Source organism: Harpia harpyja, chromosome 1 (genome assembly GCF_026419915.1).
Source record: "Harpia harpyja isolate bHarHar1 chromosome 1, bHarHar1 primary haplotype, whole genome shotgun sequence".
NCBI classification, from domain to species: Eukaryota; Metazoa; Chordata; class Aves; order Accipitriformes; family Accipitridae; genus Harpia; species Harpia harpyja.
The window spans coordinates 83,796,525-83,817,467 of record NC_068940.1 but is presented as its reverse complement, the minus strand read 5'-3'; the positions used below and the strand labels follow the sequence as shown (position 1 = coordinate 83,817,467).

General features: G+C 38.5%; 1 protein-coding gene across 5 annotated transcripts in view; it reads left to right on the top strand.

The window, feature by feature from the left end:
- Positions 1–20,943, top strand: part of CDK14 (cyclin dependent kinase 14) — a 330,724-nt gene that overhangs the window by 131,707 nt on the left and 178,074 nt on the right. For all 5 annotated transcript variants that reach the window (XM_052802555.1, XM_052802583.1, XM_052802574.1 and 2 more), the window contains one exon: positions 9,473–9,567. In XM_052802555.1, coding sequence (XP_052658515.1) covers positions 9,473–9,567 — 95 coding nt within the window. The remainder of the gene's footprint in view (positions 1–9,472; positions 9,568–20,943) is intronic.

The following is a 20,943-nucleotide window of genomic DNA, read 5'->3' as shown; positions in this document are numbered from 1 at the left end:
GTATCTGTTCCTAGTGAGCGGATAGGGCCTTTATATGTGAACAGAATGCTTAAACCATATTTTCAGATGATGTGATTGCAAAGTGGATGACCAGTAGTGTTGGCACCAAAGGGCTTTGTTGTTGGTGGTACAGCATTGCTAGCAGTTTCTGATACAAACTCTTTCACCTGATTTAGTCTGGAAAAAAATTTAACCTTCACTTGAATTAACACTGGGTTTTGCTGCTGTAGTGTCTGCCAGCTTGCTTCATCTCTTTATTGCTTTTTTTTCATGTTGGAAATTAGTTTACAAGTTACTTGAGGGAATCTTGCCATTTTGTAGTTTGCGTGCTTAGCATGTTTTTGGATGGGAAAGAAAAATTTAATACGAATCTTACCATAGGCATCAAAGAGATCTAGCCAGAATTAAGGTTATTTCCTGTCCTTAAAAATGTTTTTTTTTTTAATGTTCTAGATATTATTCATATTCTAATTATGCTTAAAAATCTAGTTGTTCATTATTTTGAGTTGCTTTTCAGTGTAAGTTACACTATGACTGGATTTAATTCACTTTATTATGAAATCCTTGTTCTTTTGCCATACTCACTCCACATCGTTCTTTTTTCTGTTGTTACAGAACAGTATGCCTTATTTTCACTGTGATTGATTTTGTTTACTAAAATATTTGTAAAAATAAATATTTGCCAGCTCTCTACTGAGACCACCTTTCTTTAACCTCTAAATCATTCCACAAGAGACAAAGAGGTGCCATGTTCATTCCAGTGTTATTTTCCAGCTGTGGGCGAAGAGGCATGTTGAGCCTTACCCACCCAGAAGAAGAAAATTGACACGATCCTTTAAAGGCTCCTGTCTCACTCCCTCTTTGAAAAATAGCAAGACATATGCCACAAGCCTTTTTTTCTGCCACTGAAAGGGTGTGCTGACAAATCTGTCTGCTTTTCGTGCAGCGTTTTTGCTGAAGGAAATGGCCCACTGAGAAATGTAGCAAAAGTAATTTTTTAAAAAACAGCTTTTCTGTAGAACACCTCGTTTGTAAGTAGTGGTTAAAGTATGCTGGCAGGCAACTGGCTTTCAAGTTAATGCAGTTAAATTCTTTCCTGGGATGCCTTTTGGTCTTCTATGTACAAAAAAATTATTCATTGCAGGTACATACGGTTAAGTGATTTCTTGTCGTATTGATGCATTAGGAAAAATGAGTAACAAAACTCACACTGACTTCAGCAGGGAACAAGTTTCAGTACTGGTACTCAGTTATTTAGTCTACCATTTAGACAGTATAGTACTACTACTGCAGGTATACCATTTACAGCAGAGTATCTTTATTATGGTTGCAAAGTCAATCATTCAGAAGTTGTCAGAATTAAGTTTACCTGTGAAAACTTAATTTGATCCCTCTACTTGTACTCTTCATTCCTTAATTACACAACAGCACCATGTTCACTCCTGCTGTGGGATCTCTGCCTGTGTTGGATGATGAATGTTTAATTTAATTCTGTGTTCTTGATGGGTGGCTTTAGCTATATGCACCTACTGTGCATTATTAAAACACAGATGGCTTTGAGATTTTCTACAACACTCGTCACTGTACTCTGACTACTTAAATATTTGTTCATCTTCTCAGCACCCCACTTGCTGAGAGTCCTTTTAAATGATGATTTTGATATGACTTTCAAAGTACTTGCATAGCATTGGGTAATATCAGCGTACAGTGTTGCTTGGGGTTCTGTAATAATTGTGTGTGCTCTGTGGTTCTGATAAGCGTGAATGAAGATCAGAAGTTGAAATGCCCAGAAAATGAGGAACGTGGTGATGATATCAGCTTAAGTGACTTAATGTGATGCTCAGCTAATGGTAGAGGTAAGGGTAAAGATCAGGTTGATTTTCTTCTGACTTGATCCTGGTGGACTTTTCAGCTTCTCTGATGGATGGGCAAGGTCCCAGCAAGGTCCACCGAAGCTGGACAATAAAGCTGGATCAAGTTCATACCTGAGCCTGTATAAAAATAAAATTTAAGCAACTACTTCTTCCACCTGTGAAAAAAAATATGAAAGAGCTGGGAACAGTTAATGGGTACAAGCACACAAGTTGGTCACTGCACGATAAGTTAGGCTGTGAACTTACACGTTGTTAAAGTGTGAGAAATGCAAGATAGATACGAAGCAGCTGTGTGCTGAAAGCTTGTACCCTGGCTTATCTCACACTAGTGACTTCAGGAATGTGTATCTTGGAGAAGCTGAGTTAGTGTTGCAGAAGCCCCTACAGTTGTAGTCCATCCTTGCTTTGAGCTCTTGGCATGGCATTCTTGATTTTAATTAGGATTTTTGTTCATGTAATTTTCTCAGTGTTTGAAAAAGTAGGTGGAAATCTGTATTCTGCACTCCAATGTTTCATCATGTTTGCAAGCTCTCACATGGACATGTCCTGCTTGAACTGAAATGCTAGCTGATAGCTGTCATAGGTTGCTTCTGTGTGTAGACTGAAATTGGAGGAAAATGAGGAAAACTGCCAAGCATTTTCATTGATTCCCGCTCAAAGCATTGGACTGGTAATCTGTGGGAATCTTGCGTTCTGTTATGGGCGTCAGTGGAGAACGTGCTAGTGTCTGTAGGCTCTTGTCTACGTCCCCCTAAGTGTGAGTGCTTGCCCACCCCATGCTCTGCGTATTGTCTCTTTTCTGGCTTGTCTACATGCTCTTACTTTCCACATCCTGTGTTTTGCCACCTGTGAAGGCTGTTCGGTTGTGCTCTGGCTTTTCTTTCTCCTTACCCAGCTGTCCTAGCTTCCACTGTGAATCACAGCCCTTTGTACCATCTCACCTTTTCTGTATTCCTCCTTCCTTTCACACTGCTGATAGTCAGTCTGACCCAAAGAGGCAATTTCAAAAGCTTATAACTTGACCAAATTTAGAGGATTTTCATGGGGATGGAAAAATGTGTGTTCCTATTTTAAAGGTCTCTGTATTTCCAGTTTTTGAGTGTCTACTCCAAAACATGGGGTTCAGAGGTTGGTTTTTTTCAAGGGGAAAGTTACTCAGTGGATTACAGAAGTTGTTACTAAAGCCTGTTTTTTGGGAGATGGGAGGAACTGTTTAGACTGAAAACTTCCAAAGAAGACATCCTAAGGTAGATAGATATTTGTATGAAAACTGTGTCTTAAGTTCAGCAAGATAACAAGGCTAGTAACAACCAGTGACAGTTTTATTAGTAGATTGTGCTACTAGTCCCAGTCATGCTATGCGTGCATAAAAAAGTAATAGAAAGACTCCTGCTTTCATATGCTACTCGCATTGTAGGGTTGTTTTCTGTACAGGCTGACATATTTTTGGTTTAAACAGTTTCCTCCTCTTGAATACTAGAATTGACAGTGAAGGCAAGACATGACTGGCTGCTACAAGATAGGAGCAGCACATTGCAGTCTTTTTCCCTGAGAGTCTGGCTTTGATAGGACGATGCCTCATTATTTTTAACCTCCATCTGTACTTGTGTCTGAAGAGCATTGGGAACAATACACAATACATAAATTTCTATCTATAACATAATGAAAGAGACATTCATTTCATATGGCAGCAATCTTCTGTATATCTGTTAGAATAATATACTGTAGTGCTTTTTGGAGCTTATTTGATCAGTCCTTCCAATGCTCTGTTCCAGTTCAATAGGCAGAGAGGTTTCAGCAGGTTTGTGACTTGCCTTTTGCTTAGGGGACTAAAGCCATAGCGAGAAGAACCTCTGAAGGTGCCTATGTGTTGTTACACACACTCTTTTTCTGTATTTCTTCTTTAATAACATACTACACTTCCAAGAAGGAGCAGCAAGTAGAAATTTCACAAATAAGAAAAGTACTTGGTTAAAAGTTCAACCCACTCATGTCAGCCTGAATTTCAGCCTGAGGAGGTAGATGCAGTTAATGTGATCCATGTAGTCCCTCCAGCAAAGCAGCCTGCAGTTGAAGGGCTAGCAAATCCTTTCTTGCAAGGGTGTGAGGCACTGTGCGCTTCCATAATGCCAGGCTGTCATTATTTTTTGACTTAATGAAAACTAGAGTAAGGACCGTTTGTTAAATCTCGCAGAGACTGTCGTGAGGTTGGAATTGTCTGTAAAGAAGGTAATTCAGCTAAGCCTACATCATAACCCACTGCAACAATTTGATGCTTTTTCTGTTCTTCCTGTAGGTCACGGATTCTTTTGAAATTTGTTAAGAAACTTCCTCCTAGAAATTTTTCAAAGCTGAACAGTGACCTGTATATCTTTATTGCATTGCGTCCACTAAGATCAGAGTAGAATTTGACCCATTCTGTGCATTTATATGTGTGCAGCTTTAAAATCAACTCCTTGGGATTACAAATAATGATCAATCTGCAGAATATATCCTGTGGTGAGAAGATGGGAAGTCTGTGGTCAGTGTGGTGTTACCTAGGTTGTATAGTTTTCCCTGAATGGAATTTTGTTGTATTAGGGTATTGTTGTAGGAAAGCAAAGCCATTTGCTTGTAGTAGATTATTTCAGATGAGTAAACTGGAAAATAGTAAAGTGTAGATTTGGGGACTGCATTTCTGAGGAGGAAATTTCTAACATTTATTACTGCAAAACCAACAGAGTGCTGAATTCCTGTCTCTGTGCTAGGATTGTAAGTAGCGTTTTGCACACAGAAAGTCCTGCTGTGTGGGAAGTGGATGAGAAGCATAAGGGACATTGTGCTCCAAGGCCAAATTTTAAAAATTGCGTATTTGTTCAGAAGACATGATGAGGGGAAAAAACCGATGAATGTTTTCTCACTAAAAATGCCTTTCCAGGAGAGCTCAGAGGCTGAACCCAACTGTTTATGCGAGGAAGTTGGCACTCTGTCAGAGAGCACCGTTGTGTCTGCAGAGTGTGACAAGTACTGAATTTTACAGATACGTTGTTTGGCTCTGAAGCACAACAAATTACTTGCTTTCACAAATTTGTGTTACTGACTAGAATGTGCGTGCTTTGGTGTCTCAGAAATTAAACAGGGCAGCAAAGATGCGCAGTCACATTAACAATATTAGGTAAGTGCAAACTGCCATGACGTGCTGTCTTCAAGAGTAAAACTCTCCTAATGAGGGACGTCCTCCTGGAGTGACAGTGAGAAAGGGTGAACACTGTGTGTGAGGAATAGCATGGGAAATGGTGAGCACTGGTGCATGGTAGCCCCAGAGGACACCTCAACTGAGCGAAGCAAGCATTTTCATAGCTATACTTTTTAGAAAAAATGATGGGAATATCACAGCCTTTGCATATAGTAGGAAATCCAAGAGACTATCAACAGCAGTTGTACATTACGGTGAGTATGAGCAGTATGAGGTTGAGTTCTGCTACTGCTTAGAAAAGCTTCCAGGTCACTGAAATATCAGACAATTTGGAAATCATAGGTGATTCTTCTAAGCCCACAGTGGAGATTTGTGATTTTTCACAAAGTAAGAACAAGATGGTAGTCAGGAATTGCAAGACTGAATTAACTGTGGTAGGATGATCCGAGGACCTAATTATGGTCAAGCTTAATGTACTTGCCATGTCTGAAAGTACCATCTTTGCTAGTGCTGCTGGTGAAAAGTTCTTCTTCCTGCATGTGGCCCGCAGTCAACAGTAATAGTTACTTTTGTTGATTTTGACATACAGCTGTGAAATGTTTCTTTATGGGCATGCTGGAACAGCCTTTTTCAAAACACTCCAAGTCTTCTAGAGGTACGTCAAGGCTGATCTAAAAGTCACACGGCTTTGTTAATGGAGTGTCAGGCTTGAGCTGATGCTGTAAACCCTGCAGGGAGCAAAGCACTGATTTACTGATGCTACTCAGGTTTTGGGTGAGAGTTGGCTGCAGTCCAGCTGGCTTGGCTTGCTCATGGAGTGAGCATACTTTAGAACCCAGCTCATCTGGGAACAGCAAAAAGCTCCTTGACCAACACAAGCCATAAGGCATCTTGCCAGGAGCTCGTAATAGATGAGAGCATCCCCTTGTTGGAGGAGAACTCTGTGATGGTTATTCAAGCAAATACAATGTGTTTCCTTTAGGTATGCAAATACGGCTATTAGCCCTTGATGGAGAAGTGCTGAGTGTTGGTACTTTTAGTGGCTCAGGTCATGAACTTATGTACAAGTCACAGAAATTTATCATCTTGGTTGTGGTTAATTCTTGAAGTATGTCACCAATTCCTCTGCCCAGTTTTTGACTGCTAGAATTTGCTGTAAGGGAATGTGCAAACACAGGTGACAGAACAAGCGCCTGCCCATTCAAAAGCGTATAATATTTTGTCCAAAGTGTTTTAAAAAAGCATTTTAGCATTATTTGCTGCTGTGTCTCCTCAAAACTCTTTGGGAAAAGGAATTAAAAGTGCTGCCTTCTGTTTATCTTACAGTTAATACCGAGGGTAAAAAAACCAGAGTGCCAGCAGTTTTGAAGCAGCATTATATAATTTTGTTTTTAAAAACACATGCTAAAGATACGGTGAGTACTACTACGTTGGTCTCACTTTTGTGAGTTGTTGCAATGCTTTTCCAACAATATTTTAGTCTTTTTTTCTTAAAAGAAAACAACTCTGTCTGAAATCTGTGGGTGATAATCACTGGACGGAGATGGCATTCTCTGGGAGAATTATTTTGTTCTAGAAGTAACACCAGGCACAGCAGCACCTGACTTCTCGCTGAGCTCCAGTAGCAGCTGTGTGGGCATCTTCAAAGGTGAAGTCAAGCTTGTCTCAAGCTGATGCTGATAGATTCCCTGGACTCTTTTTCATTCTCTTGGATGTGAATTTCTGGGTTTTGTCTTTGAATTAGTGGATTTCATCCAAAGTTGTATCCCCTTCGAGCAAAAAGAAGAGGTGTATTAGTTGTTTGTTCTGAAAGGGGATGTTTCTGGAAAAAAACACACCGAGCACCATCGGTTTGTATTTCATTTTGTTTTTAAAGTACTCTGTGGAGGAAGAAACAGCTTTCCTACTTCAGATAACTTTTTTCTTTTTTATTTCTTTTTTCCCCCTTTTTTTAAGTAACAAAGCAGTGGTTTCACAGAGACAGGCAATCTTACCAGTAACAGTCCTGATAGAAGAGCACACAGGGTATTTCTCTTACTTTTACCAGTTATGCTTGGTTTCTTACAATGTAAATTGATAGTGGAATTGCTTCTTATTTCCACAGTGTAAAATTAGTGCAATTAAGATTGTGCTCTCTGTGCGATATTATTTACTGTGTTTCACTTGGACTAATGGTGAAGACAGAAATCTTACCCTGCAGGTGATGTTTTGTAGTTCTTGTAATATATGGCAGATGTTGAATATTGAGGCTGTAAAAGGGGAGAATTGGATATTAAGAGAAGATAAAGAAGAGTGAGGGAGGGGACTGAAGAGGAAAGACAGTGTTTGCAAAGACCTCAGGGTAAGCTGCTTTCAATGTACTATTTAAGCTTTAATGACCCATATACAGATTTTAGCAACAAAGTAATGCCCAGCTAGAGGAATTAAAGGCCTCAGGTGATGATCTGAACGGCAAAAGCTGACAGAGGTCATAAATACTATTACAGTTCAACACAAGCTCTGCTAGGAGGCAGTTGTTATGTTCCCAGTCTCTCTGTATGTGTGGTCATTTGACAGGGCTGGAGGGAAGAGCTGGTAAAAGCTCAGTTACTGCAGGTGAACTCTTCTCAGGGTTTTCCCAGTTTAAAAGGTCTCGTTTCTGGTAGAGGATACCTTTTGGAACAGTTGTTCTGCTTATCTGTTGTTTGTATCCATACCTTCTTCAGTAGCAATTTTTCATTCTTGTCCTTTAAAAAAACTAACATAGCCAAATCTCTCTGAGCTTTTACTCCAAGAAATTCTCCAAATTCTTAAGATGAGGATCCTATGAAAATTGTGCATGGCTCTTCCTTTGAGAAAAAAGCTTCTACTTGATTTGTGGAATGTTAAAAGTTACTAGAGATGCACTGAGCAAAAGTTTAAAAAGAATAATTGTAATTGCAATAGCTGATTTACAGCTCAGTGGCAACGTATTCAGAGCACAGGAAAGATTCCTCTCTGCTGACTCTCTGAATAGCATGAGTTGTGGAGTGCAGGCCAAAGCAATCTCTTTTGAAAGATTTCTTCTCACCTCTTCAGCCAGGTGGAAGGTTTGCCTTATTCGCGGTCATGGAGCTTGCTCGCAGGTTTGCAATCCTGCCATCAGGATACCTGTGATATACTCGCTTTGAAGCTGCTGTACAGTATTTTCCCCTTTGCAATCTACCTTCTTCCTCGCGTGAACTCCAAAGTTTTGCTGCTGAGGATGCTTGTAGAGGAACACCGATTCAGCCAGATTACATGTTGCTATTGTGTTGCTTCCTAGAGTGATCAGCTTGTCAGATCGATCTCTTAAAGACCAGTATGAGAGGTGATATGTACTTACCCTAATTCAAAGCCAGATGACCCCTGAAGTTACCTCAGCCTGATGGAGCTCTATAGGACAGCAGGGTGTAACAGTGCCCTGGAAGCTCCGTAGCTTCCATTTTGCACAGTAGTGGAGTGAGACAACTGTTTGGTGTTTCATTATTTTCTTCGACAAAAGAAGAAGGGTGACAAAAGAAAGTTCCACATTATTCAGTACAGAAATATGCCACTCATTTGCATGTCTTTGTATCTATTGTTAACTTTGCTGTGGTGTCTGATCATCCTGCTCTGATGTATGCATGAAATGACAAGGCACCACCAACAGAATGACATGGGTAACAACACATGGCTTGTCAGCATATATTGCTAAAATATGCCATGTCTTGTGGCCCATTAAATATGTAATATGGTATGAACATTAAATATGTATTATGGTGTAAAAGAAATTTAGTGAAGGGGATCACCTGGAAGTTCACTAGGTAAGTCTTTATTTGTCAGTAGTCTGAAAACATGAGCTAGTGCCATTAAAAAAAAAATATGGTGAGAAAACACCATGTATTTATTCTCATGAGCTAATACAAATGATTCCATCAAACCTGTCTTATGTTTGAGGGAAAGGAGAATTATTGCTTAAAACACTGTTCTTAGGATAGATGTTGCACTTTGTTTAGAAAGCAGCTCTGTTGTGTTGGATAGAAAAGGTGATGTTTTGAAAAGACACGCTTGACTTTTATCTGAGATGAAAAATTATCTTTGAGTGTAGAAGAAAACTTGGTGTATGGTTGATCGGATGTGAGTGACTGATTCACTTAGAGGAGGCTGCATAAGGAAACCATCTCTTGCCGCAGCTCGTTTTTGCCTCAAAGTGAGGTTGAGTTTGACCAACAAGGTGGAGAAAATGGCACTGAATGGGAGGGCATGATCTTCAAACACACTGTGTGGAACTCATGGACATAGAAGATAACAAAGTACAACTGTTGGTTGTCAGTTTATGAAACTCAGATGTCGAAAAAATCATCTGAGTTACTAAAAAAAAAAAGCCAATCAATGTAAAATATTTGGATCCTTTTTAAGATATCATGTATGTTTTGCTTTTCAGCTTCTCTTCTGAAAGGATTGAAACACGCTAACATTGTGCTGCTTCATGACATCATTCACACCAAGGAGACCTTGACACTTGTGTTTGAATATGTGGTGAGTAAAGTAACTAATGTTCTGGATATGGTCCAGAGTGTATTGAATTTGATGGAAAAACTCTCTTTACCATTGATGATCTATGGATCAGGCCAAAATAACCCTTTACGTTCTTCAGGAGAGTGGAGGCTATAAGAGATGATGCTTTGTAGTGGAGTGGGCTAAAAGTGGAAGGCTGGACTAGATCAGATTCAGAGACGGAAAAGTAGCAACTCAGGCTCTGGAAGGACCTTACACTGTTCAGTTGACTTCAAGCTGGTTCCTTACTCTGCTTCCTAGTTATAGTTTGCTTATTAGAGTTTTTTCTTTACTGATGTGATCGGGCAGTTTTAAATAGGTGAGGATAATGTAGGTAAAAGAAGAACAGGACTGAAATGCTTAACAGGTAGTTCCTTTATCAAAAACATGTAACAAGTTTAAATGGCTTTTGTTGTGACTGGCATGTGCATAGTGTCTTTTTATAAGCAATGTCAGTAAAAAGTAAGTTTGGTGCACACAATTTAGAATTTTGGATTGTTATTTTTTTGCCATGACTAGCGTTTTACCTACTTATTAAAACTTCAATTTACATAGTACACAGTGTAATGATCTAATTATGTTCAGAGTATTACTTTCCAGTGTCTTGGGCTTGGCCTCCTAATTAATCTTTTTAGTTTTTCCAGGACAAACATATGGCATTTATGTAGAACTACTTCAGCATTTAGCTGTGGAGTTATGCAATATACTATCATAATTAACCTCCCAGTTTTCACAGGTGGGTCCAAGAACATGTAATTTAAAAGAAACAAATGAGTTGAGAAGGTTAGATTTTCAGTATAATACCTGTTATTGTGTTGTAGTCAGTAAGACACTGTGTTTATAAAGTACAGTGATTACTAGTTTTAGTCTTAGTATATCCCTACTTAAGACAGATGGAATTGTTTTGTGTGTTTCTTGGGAGTATGCCTTAATTTTTACATGATAGTGCACACAGCATCTTGTCTGGAGAAGCCATTCACCTTGTCTATTTACATAGAAATGCTACAGTGTAATAATGTGGGTATTCAGCTACAGGAGCCTGCAGAGCAGTTGCATGCAGTACATATTTTTTTACTGCAGGTATAGGAACATTAATGAAAATTTAATTCCTTTTCTTAAAATTGGTTATTCTTCTGCTCCTGACTTATACACTGAATTAGCATAGGAAAAGCCTTGATATTTAATTTTATGTAAAGGTCAGTGTAGACTTATTTGCATAACTTTACATGAATACATTTTGCAGTCCCTTTTATCAACAGCTGCAATTAGGTATATTCATCAGCACAGGTTGAGAAATGGGATATATAGAATTATGTTTCTCCCTAAAATAGGTGGTTTTGCCTGTTATACTAATGTCAAATTTCTGGATTTTACATCCAGTAGTAGTGTTTACAGACTCTGGCTCCCAGCCATGCGTTATATCATGTTGCTGTCTGTGATAAGCACGGACACAGACTAAGCTTCATGCAATGGCTAGTTCTTCTGAATTCACTTAGCTGTTTGTCTTTCAACAGGGTGCTGTTGGGATCACCCCTGCTGGTGGTTGCACCTTTTTATTCCCATGGTGTTTGGTAGCTATTGAAACTGTTTCAGGATCTCATTTAGTAATGGTTTCTAGCAACTGATCCAAGTAGTATTTTGGTATTTTGGCAGGTGGGCATTGTCTCTCAAGGTGGTGTTCAGGATGAAGGGGAAGGATGCTTTGTTCTCTCCAACCAGCCTAAGGCCTGTATTCTAATGATGTTGTAACTTGCTCCTGTGCCTTGAGATGACAGAATTGCCTAACAAAAGTCTGTTTTCATTTTTAGGTAAAGTTATAGGCTGATCAAATAGCTAATGCTATCTGATAATGCTTACTGCTGGAGAATGCCCGTATAACCTGAATTGAATTCTTGTGGGTGTTCATGATACAAGTGTTAATTGCACAATCGCAATGACCTTTTTTGTTCCTTTTGTCAAAGAGCTCTCATTCCGTGCATAATATGAATGTGCAGAGACAAAAATTACAGTTTTCCATTTGAATCTAAAAATTTTGGCTGGTTGACTATGCTACCTAGCTGTGTAATTGGTGTTACTGAGCTTTATACCTGTAATGTCTGTTTTCATTTGTTTCTTTTTTTTTTAACACTTGTACATGGTTTAGCTCAATAATATGAGTGATTTGTACTGAAATCAGTAGAAATATTAGTGCAATTAAAATTACACAGTGGCATACATTTTTGAATGACTGAGGCCTGACAAACCTAAAAGGGGTTGAATTTCATTTACTTCATAAAGTAACATCATGGAACTGATACACTTTTGCCATTAATCACTATTGGCCATTTCAAACATAGTAAAAACCATTTGAGTGAAATGTCATGATTAAACTAGGGATGAACAGTTAGTGATCCAAGAATTCTCAGAAAATGGAAACTTTAGGTTGCTAGGTCAGTGACGATTCCATCAGGAAATTAATACTGATGAAATGTCTGAGGTTGTCAGAGGTGTTTGATTTCAGCATTGACCCTGAAAGAATAGAACGAAATTTAATTTCATGTAGCACCTTTCATTGCAAAGTGCATTGCAGTAATAAGTTAAAAGCTGAAAGCAGAATAGCCTCTGAAAGGAAACATGGCAGTGACTAAATTCTCTGTGTACCTCAAATTAGAAATTTTTTTTATGTGGAAGTCTGTCAGAGGAAAACATGACAGAGCTTTTTAACTTTAACCTTGGTGGTCCCCAGAAGCAAGAAAAGTCAGTCTTAAAAAATTCTATCTGACAGTTGAAGATCAGGAGAAGTTCATTCTCCATAAAAACATTTTGGTGGTGAATGTGAAGCTGGATGTTTCTGTGGAAGAAGAGAAGGGGGGCTTGCTCCTTTTGAATGAAAGGGCTTAACTGAAAATAGTTTAGTATATACAGTACCTTGTTAATAAAGCATAATTTCTTGGTATGCTTTGGTAACTCTTACATCAGCTATGATTATTGTTGGTCATTCAAGTGTACCGAAAAGGAAGCCGAGAGCTCAATTTTATTACCGGATGACTGAGAGCTGTTGCTCGTTACCTGAGGAGTTTTGAGGATGAGCTGCTTGGAATCATCTCTACAATACCTGAAGGACTGAGAGTCTTTCATGTATGAATGGTAGAGAAAATAGTTTCTGTATAGTTAACTGGGATGTGCTAAACATGACCCGAAAACAAAATGTGAAATTTTGACGCATTTTGCATATGGTATCTGAGACTGCAATGACTTCGAAAAGAAAAAAGTCAGTTCAGCTTTACAGTTCAACAGAGGAGTATGACTGTTCACACAAGTTTTGTTCCCATCCTCTCCAGGCTCTGTTTAGGTGTTAGTTTATGCAGCCTTGTGGGTATGCCAGCTGTAGTGCAAGTTTCACTGATACAGCCAACTTTGCCCAAGGAAATGATGAATTTTACAGGTGACATCTCGGACATAATGAGAGATCTTTGAAGATGGGTTCACATCTGTTCATTCTAAAATGATGATTAGCTGCTACCATTTGTTTCTGCACTTGTTTATTTAAAAGGAAGATGACTGTATTTAGAAACACTTAACTGCTGAAAGGCAATCCTAACCAATACATACTGCTACAGGCTTGGTAGAATGATAATGAGGTTTTTAGTATTATGCATAATTACGTAAGTATATTATTATCATCAATAAATGAACCAGCAGCATGTCCTATTCCTGGCGTATAGAAGTGAGCTTGTATAGCAATACTTTACACTTTCAATATTTATGAACTAGATTTGAAACAAGAACAGATACGTTTATGAATGGAATTATGAGTAATGAGTAATATTATTTCTGCCTCAACAGTGAAAAAGCTCCAGACTAATCTAATAGTGTAATTTAAAACCAAGCATTTTCAATTACCTTGCCTGTTTTAATCTTTGTGTATGTTTTTCCTTCTTAAAAATTACTTTCCATTAAAGAAGAAAGTTTAATTCTCATTGCTTCATTACAGCAGCTAAAATAGGTTGTTATACAATGAGTTGGCTTAATAAAGTTAATTAGTTACATTTTCCTCCCATTTCCTATAAGAAAAAAATAGGTGTGAGTTTCTCATTTTAATGCTGAGTGGAAATTGAGATATATACTGTTTATCGGAATTAAGAGTTTAAAAACCTGAGAGTTTGAGTTTCTCATGGGACATCTTAGAAAAGTATTATGCAAGCAAATAGTCCACACTCATTACCTAAACGGATAAAAAATTTTTGCATTAAAAATTTTGAATTTCTTATAACTTTTGATAATTTGGATCGAACACTATTATTGGTTTTCTGGTTTTATTTATTTTGTTAGGAAACCTGTATTGAAACTAAAGGTAGGATGGCATTGCTTGTTTGTGAAAACAAACAGAAAAAGGCACATTATTGTAGTGGATGAGAGAGCAGGGACAATCAGTAGAATCCCAGAGCTGTTTCGAGCTCTGATCACTAGAATCATTCAGCAGTGCTTAATACCTAGAGGAAATTAGGGAAACTGGGCACAACAAGAAAAGAGGGGGTCTTCTAATCCTTGATTGAGAGTGAAACTTATTTGGAGGCTGCATTACCTTATTTTGGTGTGAGAGTGAAACAATGGGCCATGTTCTTCCCGTTTGAGGTCAAGGTGCTTGTCTAGCCATGGTAAGCAAGGACTGAAAGCTAGTGAAGATCTGCAACAAGCCAGATGCCTCATGCCACCCTCGTGGCCGACACCCCTACTTGCCGTGAATGTGCTTTGTGCGCCCCGGGAAGGAGCAGAGGCGTTGAGGCCTCCCAGTGTGGGAGCAGTTGAATATGGTAGTTTCCATTTGCCTTGACTGGAGGAGGAGCCATTCCCCCATTGGTTTAACCGCTGCCTTGTGCCCCAGGCTTGCCCCAAGTTGCACTACTTAAATTGCAGTCAAAAAGACGACAGAACAAGGCTGTGAGGCAGAGAGAAAGGAAATCCCCTACTATTGAGAAGAGGCAGTAAGGGAATACTGCTCTTGGGAGAGCCTTGTTTTTCAAGTTTTAATGAGCAGATCAGAGACAGGAGCTGCTGATGTCCAAGTATATGTTGGAAATGCAGACAAAGTCAGCTTCAGGAGGCAGGGATTCAGAAGGGATTTCAGAAGGAAATTGCTTGGTGCTTTGCCGAGAGGTAAAGACTGTGCCAGACATGGGAATCAGCAGGAAAGAAGGAATGAAAAATTGTATTTAAATTTAAATAAAAATACTCCTGCTAGGCTAAGAAATTTACACAGGTCTAGGGAGAGGAGGAAAGATGTTCCTCAGTTTGCCTCATCGTCCTGACTTTGCAGGATCTCACAAAGGTTGTGTAGACTTCATACAGAGGGTGCATACTGATGAATAGATGTGTTAATAAGATTAATCAAGATTTACAATCCAACAGATTGGGAGGCTGTGTGTATCTGAATGTCTATTCTTTGCACAATTTACCAGTGTTTTTTATAACCTTACCAAATATTGGTTAGGTTTGCAGTGTGCTTTGCACCATTTAATAATTAGCATCTATTATTTATTCTTCTTTTTATTAAGTATTAATAAGTGTATTCAGTGTAAGTATTTAAAAAAAACCACAACAAAATCAAAGCATAAAAAACATCCAGAGTTGAGCTGACAGATGGAACATGGGAAATCACGTGAGATATTCTATCTACTGACATCTCAATTAGTTTTGTCCTAAATTACAGATAAAAATTTCAAACGTCATTGTAGTCCATCAAAAATGCATACATGTAGTAGGATGCATATGCCAGCAATAACACTCTACTCAATACAGGTAAGGCCACCACCCAAAATGGTAAATTTGTACACACAAGGAAAACATGCATCAACTGGAGACCTGAGGGGGAAAAAACCCAAGAATGAGCAAACATCTAGAATAAAGGCTTCTGAGGAAAAGTCAAAGTAAATAGGGCTGTTTAGAGTTGGGGGGGGAAAAGGACGAGATGGTTACAAACCTTTAAATATATCGTAGAGAAAGACGGTGACCTGTTTCCATGTCAATGGTAGAGGATAAAAAAGAAAATCTGAAATTGCAGTAAGGAAGAGAAAGATTAAACTATAGGAATGCCTCTTTAATTGTAATGACAGTACAGCACTGAAGAAGCTATTATGGGGTGATGGTTTCTCTAATACTGGCAGTCTTTAAGAACACTTTAGACAATCAGCAGGATGATGTCATTGATAGTAGTTACAGGTAATTTGATTATTTTTCTTTTTGAGATCCTTTCTATGTGTATGTATCATTCTGCATCTTAATTTTTATCAGTTAAATATGAACACTTGTAGTGTTTCAGTGAAGTTAATACACTGTTACCTTCCTGTATCAGGAATTGAAGAAAAAATATGTCAGTTAATTTTACTACTTTAAACAAAATTAAAAAAAAAATCCTTCTAGCTTTAGTATTTATTTTTTATTATTAATTGATTATTTCTATGTTATAGATTTCTGGACAGCTCTACCATCAGTAATATTCTGGTGGCATCCCACACATTCCTTGTCTTTTAATTTCAGTAATAAACTGGCATTGTCTAAGTCCCTCTGAGGTGAAACCTGACCATATCTCAACTTGCACTAGAGACTATTCAATCTAATTAAACTTTTTCTCAGGCTCTTTAATAATGTGGGTTGTAACTGCTGTTTAATTCTTCTTAAAATGAGAAGCTCTGATTTATTCAGTGCAGACTGAAAAAACAAACAGACAAACACCAACCCCAAACTGGCTGTTTGGAGAGTGACGATTGCCATAATTCTAAATCTTAAAAATAGATTTTTCCTTCCTGATCTAGCAGTATGCAGCTTTGTACTACTTGAATCATATTGATAAACATACTTCTATGAAATCTTTAAAAAGAGAAACTTGGGGTGAACAATTCTGACAAAATAATAATAATAATAATAATAATCCTGGAGTCAGAATGAAGAGATCAGTAATTGCAGATATCTTTATAATAGGTTTATAGTTTTATCATATAAAAAATAACTAAGGAATGGTGAATAAGAGGAATCAAGAATCAAGCTTGAGTAATAAACAGAGCCAACACTTGAAAGTTAAAAAGGCCTATTCATTTTTTCTTGTTTTACTACTTTGAGTAAAGAGGATATAATCCATGGAAGCATCATTTTTCTTCTGTGCGCCTTGCAGTCTGAATTGCAATTTTCCCTATAAAATTTTTATTAATCTTATGATCATGCATGGACAGTTAAGATTAGGGGGCATGGCAGAAAACAGTCACTCAGCCAGTGTGAAGAGAGGTCTACCATAGGATGCTGAAGCTTTTAGAGAAAGTGTTTGCGCTGCTTTTTTCCTGCCCTGAAGATGGCATTTTTTTTTTGTATCCCAGCACACCACCATAGTGAAGGCTCTTGTGCTAGCTCAGCTTGTGTAGATATGTCTATACCATCCATGGCCAGTACTGTGCCAGTATTAGCGTGGATACTCAATGTAGTGTGGCTGTATGTGGATTGTCAGCCTCCCTGCTGTGTACGTGTTCTGCCTACATGGCCCTGGAGTGAGTACTCTCACCATGAGCTTAGGGGTATCTGCCATGCTCTAATGAGAAACTTTTTGTTTCTTCAATTTTTTTTTTTTTTTTTTTTGGTATCTGTGGATGTAGTGGAGATAATGGTCAGTGCTGTGGAAATGTAATGACCTAACAAATTAAAGAAAAAGTGCACACGCACATCTGTGTGGACACAGGTATTACAACTCGCTTAGCTTGTAAAAATTGTCCCAACCCTGTTGACTTTGGGGACTAGAAGTTCATCACAGTTTACACAAGCTGATGATCTGCTGCTAGGTTTTGAGCATACCAAACAGAAATTCCTACTGATTTTTGAGATATCATTCTTTTGTTAAAATAATCTTACTAAATTAAGTGTTTACTGTCTCTTTAACCTGCTTTACTAAGAAAACAAGGCTGATACAATTATTAAGGTGGCTAGAGAATAAGGAAGAGGATAAACTGTCATCTTTAGAAAAAATGGATTTTGTTGAAGAACTTTTAGTTCATTCAGCAATTCTTTCCATGGCAGTGTGTCTCACCAGTCAGAGTCACAGACCAGATTGTTCTCTGTGCAACAAACAGAGACTTTGTATCAATAAATAAATAAATATGTATTTTATAATAGCAACAAAAAATCAGATAACTGTGCATTTCCTTTTCTCTCTGGGATTTTCAAGCAGGTTTGTATATGTATCATGTACTCCCCCACCTCCCAACCTCCTTTTCTGTATAGTATTGTTCATGTGTTTTGAAGTATATTTATCTTTGCTGACAGTGTGAGAGAAATCCAAGGCACTAGAAACATCTGTTAGCAAAATTGTTTTCATTAAAGGTGTCTTGTGGGGTGGTTTTTTTTCTTTCTTGAATCCCTAATATATATCTTTCCCCTGCTGCTCAGCCCAGCTGCTGCTGTTGCCTTCTGCGGTTTTTCTGGAAGTTGCGTAGGTATCACCCGGAGATAGCTTGTAGGGTATTTTTTGTTAGCATGGCTAACACTGGGTCGTCTCATAGGAGGAAAAGATTGAATTATGGAAAGCCATAGAAATACTTGAAAATGAGGGTCTATGACACTTCTGAAAATACAAGCAACATGAAATTCATTTAAACCGTGGTACAGTAATCTGCAGAGTGCTTAGGTTGGAGGATACATGCCATTTAAATAAAATTAACTTTCCTTTGTTCTCCTGTCACTTCAAATATTCCTACTGCCTGTGCTTTTATTGGTAAATTATATTATCAGTTTAAGAATTTGTTGGTGACAAAAGGGAAAGTATTTTAGTTGGTAAAACTGCTAGGGCATAAATAATGTGTGCTCTCCTTTGAACAGAGAAGAATGGCTTGCAACAGCCTCGCTGCCTCATTGGAGCAGCACAATCTGTCTGCGGCATGATGGCATCGCCAGCAGCCAAATACTCCCATTTTTGTTTTAATGGAAGGGTTCTTTCACATTGTTGGTTTTACATGATGGGAATGCGGTTGGAAATGCTTCCTGTTCCATTCACAAGCCCCAGGCTCTCCGTTCATTTCAGCTTCAAAAATGACAGCTGAAACCAATTAAGCAGAATTATGGGACAGCTAAGTCACATGGAGATTTATCATGACCGAGGAAGAAGAGGGAAAGAGAATGGATTGCATAGGAAGTAGAAATGACTAATTTAATTAGAGGAGAGTGACAGTCACTTTATTGTTATGGAAAAGGGCTGGTGAAGTGGAGCTCATTGCATGTCACTGGCCGTGCCTTTGAAAGGAGACGTCCTGCCCTTTGTCTGAACACATTTGTGTTTGGTAGCAGAGTCTCTGATTTCTGCGAAAGATAGTTGAGCAAAATAGTTGATGTTAAAGCAAAGCATGGAGCATATTGAGGACATTCGTAGCTTGTGGTTTACTCATCTATTCATAATTAGAATTCTTTCTTCAAGGGGAGAAGGGAGGAGCCTGAACCATCAACATTTGTCTCATTTTTTTTCTGTTTGCATACTCTCTGTCTTCCAGAAGTAAGATGCAATGTATACAAACCTTGCTTCCGCTGTATACATATCAGCCTGGATTCTTCTCCCTTCAGCAGATGCTTATACACAGTATGCTTACAAACATAAACATACATGTGTCTGCTAACATAAACCAGAGTCTTGCTGAATAGAAATGACCTTCATACACTTATACACTGCCACAAGTTTAAAGCAAAACCCCAATTCATTTCTTCATGTGAGCCTGGAGACAATACTTCATAAGGTAAATGAAACTTTTTGTGGTATTGTCATGGTAGTTGATGGTGTGGGGGAGAAGTGAGTAAAAAACATCACAGAGAAAGTCTGAGCAAGCGTGCGTTTTCCTTTTTTTTTTTTTTTTCCTCGCACTGTGGGGGTTTTTTTCCTTGTTCCTTGACCCAAGCTTGATTTTGCTTAATTCTTGTACAACTTTGTTGATTTTTACTTAGACTCTGAGCAGTTATATTGGATAAGTAACTTAATCTCTGCCTCATTTTCATGTACCTGTAGGAGTTGTGATACTTGTCTCCATCATAGGGAGGAAAATACTCAAAATTTCTTGAAGTGTGGATCAAAGCTGGGCATTCTGTGATATGCTTCTACATACAGTTTGGAAACAGGAGAATGATGGAACTAGCATAGCTGAGCATTAATTTTCTCTTCCCTGTCCTAAGAGGCATTGTGTGGTCTCTGGTCTAACCAGAACTTGTGCCATCCACCCCAGGAAGGGTCACAGGTTTCCTAGTGGAGGTCTAGTTACTTGAGGTTTGCACTGAGGAAAGGATTTGTGTTTTAACTTGCTGAGAGAAGGTAGCACAAAGGCTTGACAGAGCCTTCTCAAGGATGTGGAGCTGTGTGTGCCAGAACCTTGAAGTCAAGTCACAGCCCTGGAGCAACGATGTTCTGGCACGATTTAGTAAACTACAACTATTTGAAGAAATAAGATACCAAAGTCTGCCTCAGGTTGCCTATATTTATTTTTATTTTCAGCCAAAATGGGCAAGATATCTTAAACCTGTAGCTGGAGGACTCTTATTGTAAATATTCAAGCCTCATAGCATGAGCTTGGAATTTGGAGAACGGGTAGCCTTTTTGGTGTGGGTGGCATTGAGCTATCATTTTGCAAATTGCCCCAAATTTTTTCAAGTGATAAGCTTCAGAAAAATTGTCATTTTTACTTAAGAACACTTGGCTTTAGCCTTTCACAACTTCAAATACTGTAGATTGCGTCCCTGGAACAAGTGAAATTGCTTCTAGGGGAAGGCAGTAGTGGGAGGAAAGATCAAATTGTTCACTTAAAGCATAAGAGATTTTGCACAAAACATTATTGTATTAGTGAGGTAGCAAAGTCAAGTTCTTAAAATTGCAGGATGCCGAGATAAAGATGGCCTATGCAATCTCTTTTTGCTGTCCTTGTCGAAGAGCCTGTTGTGCAGCTCTGCAGAGGACTGTGTGGTGAAGGCATGTGGTGATTGTTGAACTTCTCTTGTTTTTTGTGGATGTTGGAACTAGGGTGTCTTCTGGAGTTCCTGCCTCATTCAAAGTATTGTTTCAAGGTAAGGCAGGTAATACTGCTGTAGAGAACTGGGTTCCATCCCTTCTACATTGGGAATCATTGTCGTCACCACAATTTTATGATGTTATTGCAAATTGCTGTCATCGCAATTCAGATATGACTGACTTCTGCTATTCAGCGTGAGATTCTCAGTCTCCCTTGCAAAAGCATTATACACTCACAGCTGTAACTCAAGTCAGTGAAAACACAGAAGGTGAAATAGTGCCAAATATTCTGAAAAGTCAAAAGCAAAGTGCTTTAAACTGAGTTCCCCAAATCAATGATACTTAAGAATTTTTTCTCTTTG